At 40.8% G+C, this 2,968-nt stretch overlaps 1 protein-coding gene across 1 annotated transcript; it reads left to right on the forward strand.

Annotated features, from left to right (window-relative positions):
• Positions 1-317: 317 nt before the first annotated feature.
• LOC113916199 (olfactory receptor 5V1-like) lies at positions 318-1,277 on the forward strand. The gene has a single exon (XM_035727060.1). It carries the CDS (start codon positions 318-320, stop codon positions 1,275-1,277), a length of 960 nt encoding a protein of 319 aa, XP_035582953.1.
• Positions 1,278-2,968: the final 1,691 nt, after the last annotated feature.

Genomic DNA, 2,968 nt, shown 5'->3' on the forward strand with positions numbered 1-2,968 from the left:
TTTGCCGAGCCAGAAAGAGATGAGCTTACTTTAACACAAGGACTATCACTTTATTGTAGGTTTTGACCAAATCTCCATTTATTTTCATGCACCAGAAGCCACACAAGAATCTGTGGGAGGTCTCTGGAGCTGAGCTGGCTGGATTTGTTGAGTCAAAAGTTGTGATCTCTCTGAAGAGTTTCCTATACACCTCCCTCCATGGTCCAGACCATTCTATATCCAACATATTTGATATGACCTTGCAAGTTAACATGCCAATTTAGGGTGCTCTTTGTACATTCTCATTATGGCTTTTATTTTTCTCATTTTTTGTAGCTATGACACCATTTGAAATGAACAATCAAACAGATGTCACTGAATTCATCTTCTTGGGATTTTCCAACCACCCCAAACTACAGGGTTTGTTTTTCCTGGTTTTCTTGATCATTTACCTGACAACACTCCTGGGGAACATGCTCATACTAACAGCCACTAGAATCAGTCTTGCTCTCCACACTCCAATGTATTATTTCCTCAGCAACCTGAGTTTCTTGGACATCTGCTATACATCCACCACCATCCCAGTCATGCTGGTGAACTTCTTCCGGGAGAAGAAGACCATCTCATATGAAGGCTGCCTTTCCCAGATTTTCTTCCTCGTGACATGTGCTGGCACTGAATGTGTCTTATTGGCTGCTATGGCTTATGACCGCTTGGTAGCCATTTGCCACCCTCTTCGATATCCAGTCCTCATGAGTGTGAAGGTCTGTGTTTTTTTGGTGACTGGGTCTTGGCTGTGTGGACTGGTGAATTCTGTGACACACACGGTGCTGACAGCCACACTCACTCTCTGTGGGCCCAACCAAATCAGCCACTTTCTCTGTGACATTCCACTGCTCCTGAAGCTCTCCTGCTCAGACACCTCTCTCAATGAATCTGTGCTCCATGTGGCCAGTGCCACCATTGGCCTGAGCCCTTGCCTGTTTACTGAAGTGTCCTACATACTCATCATCTCTGCCATTCTCAGGATTCCCTCTGCTCAAGGTAGGAGCAAGGCCTTCTCTACCTGTGCATCCCACCTTACCGTGGTTGTGGTCTTTTATGGAATGGCCAACTTCAACTATGACAGACCCAGAGAAGGTTACTCCCTAGACATGGACATCCTGGTCTCTGTGCTCTTCTGTGTTATGACCCCCATGCTGAACCCCATCATATACAGCCTGAGAAACAAGGAGGTCAAGGGTGCCCTGAGGAAACTGGCTGGAGGGTGTATGATCATTGGCAATATTAGTGTCTAGATCAGTGGTCTTCAAACAGGTATGAAAAATTTATAAGATTTTTTTTAAATTTCTGCCTATTTCTTTTTCTTTCTTTCTTCTTCTTCTTCTTTTTTTTAATTATGTTCAGTTTACCAACATGTAGTACTTGGTGTTATATGCATCTAAGATATTTGTAACATCATAGTTTTAGAGTCTATATCCAGAGCCTCAATTCCTACATACCAGTTCCTAAATTTCATCTTTTTCTCCTCTCTTTCCACAAGTACTCTTTTTCCATTTTGCAAAGTCATGTTGTGTCAGGTGTTTTGTGTTAGTTCTCAACACTATTTCAATCCTTCTAAGTTCTCTCCACATTATAGGGGCTGAAATCCTGTAAGGTTATTTCCCAGGTTCCCTTGACAGCAGGGTTCTATTTTATTTTATTTTATTTATCATATTTTATTTTATTATTTTGGTGGATAGATAAATTTATTTTTTATTTATTTATTTTTTATTATGTTATATTAGTCACCATACATTACATCATTAGTTTTTGATGTAGTGTTCCATGATTCGTTGTTTGTATATAACACCCAGTGCTCCATGCAATACGTGCCCTCCTTAATACCCATCACTGGGCTCACCCATCCCCCCACCCCCTCCCCTCTAAAACCCTCAGTTTGTCTCTTGGAGTCCATAGTCTTTCATGGTTCATCTCCCTCTCTAATTCCCACCCCCTTCATTTTTCCCTTCCTTCTCCTAATGTCCTCCATGCTATTCCTTATGTTCCATAAATAAGTGAAACCATATGATAATTGACTTTCTCTGCTTGACTTATTTCACTTAGCATAATCTCCTCCAGTCCCATCCACGTTGATGCAAAAGTTGGGTATTCATCCTTTCTGATGGCTGATTAATACTCCATTGCATTCAGGGTTCCATTTTAAATTCTGCCAATATAAGAGTCATACACAAGAGATTAGGAAAAGAAAATAGAAGAAATTATCTTCTTCTGGATCTGGTAGTAGTGGCAGACTGGCACTGCAGTGGCAGAAACAGACTTCTGGGTGACATTGCTGGTGTTTACAGATTCCTTTAACAGCTGTTCTTGAAACATAAAGTCACACAAGTAAGAAATGAGTGTCTCTGTATAGGGAGGGTAGAGACTTCCATAAAGAGGGTTGAAATAGCTGGATTAGTTTTTTATTTCCTCTGTGAACACTAGTTAGCTATAGCATTTTATATCAGGAGTCACTCAAGGAAACTGACCCTCAGAGGTGGAAGTCTAGGGGCACCTGGGTGGCTCAGTTTGTTAAGCGTCTGACTCATAATTTCGGCTCAGGTCATGATCTCAGGGTTGTGAGACTGAGCCCTGGTTGGGCTCCATGCTAGGCATGGAGCCTGCTTATGATTCTCTCTGCCCCACCTTCCTCTCTTAAAAAAAAAAAGGTGGAAGTCTGGATTGTATATCTGATCTGATGGAGTTTAAATATTTTGATGACATCATAGCCAAGGGAAAATGGGAAACCCAATCATTCATAGTGTGCAATGACAAAATGGCTGCTTAAAATTATTAACATTGTTTGAAATAAAATGTCTATTGGAAACCAGACATTGAAATACCAAATTACTGTGACAATACTAAAATTGACATTTATGGTGGGAATAAAGACTACAAAATCATTTACTGCCTGCATTATTGATTCCAATGGGAGGTTTATAGGAAGAAA

Source organism: Zalophus californianus, chromosome 4 (genome assembly GCF_009762305.2).
Source record: "Zalophus californianus isolate mZalCal1 chromosome 4, mZalCal1.pri.v2, whole genome shotgun sequence".
Classification (NCBI taxonomy): Eukaryota; Metazoa; Chordata; class Mammalia; order Carnivora; family Otariidae; genus Zalophus; species Zalophus californianus.

Excerpts from the sequence above, each read along its gene's own strand:
- LOC113916199 (XM_035727060.1), top strand. The coding sequence starts at position 318 with ATGACACCATTTGAAATGAACAATCAAACAGATGTCACTGAATTCATC.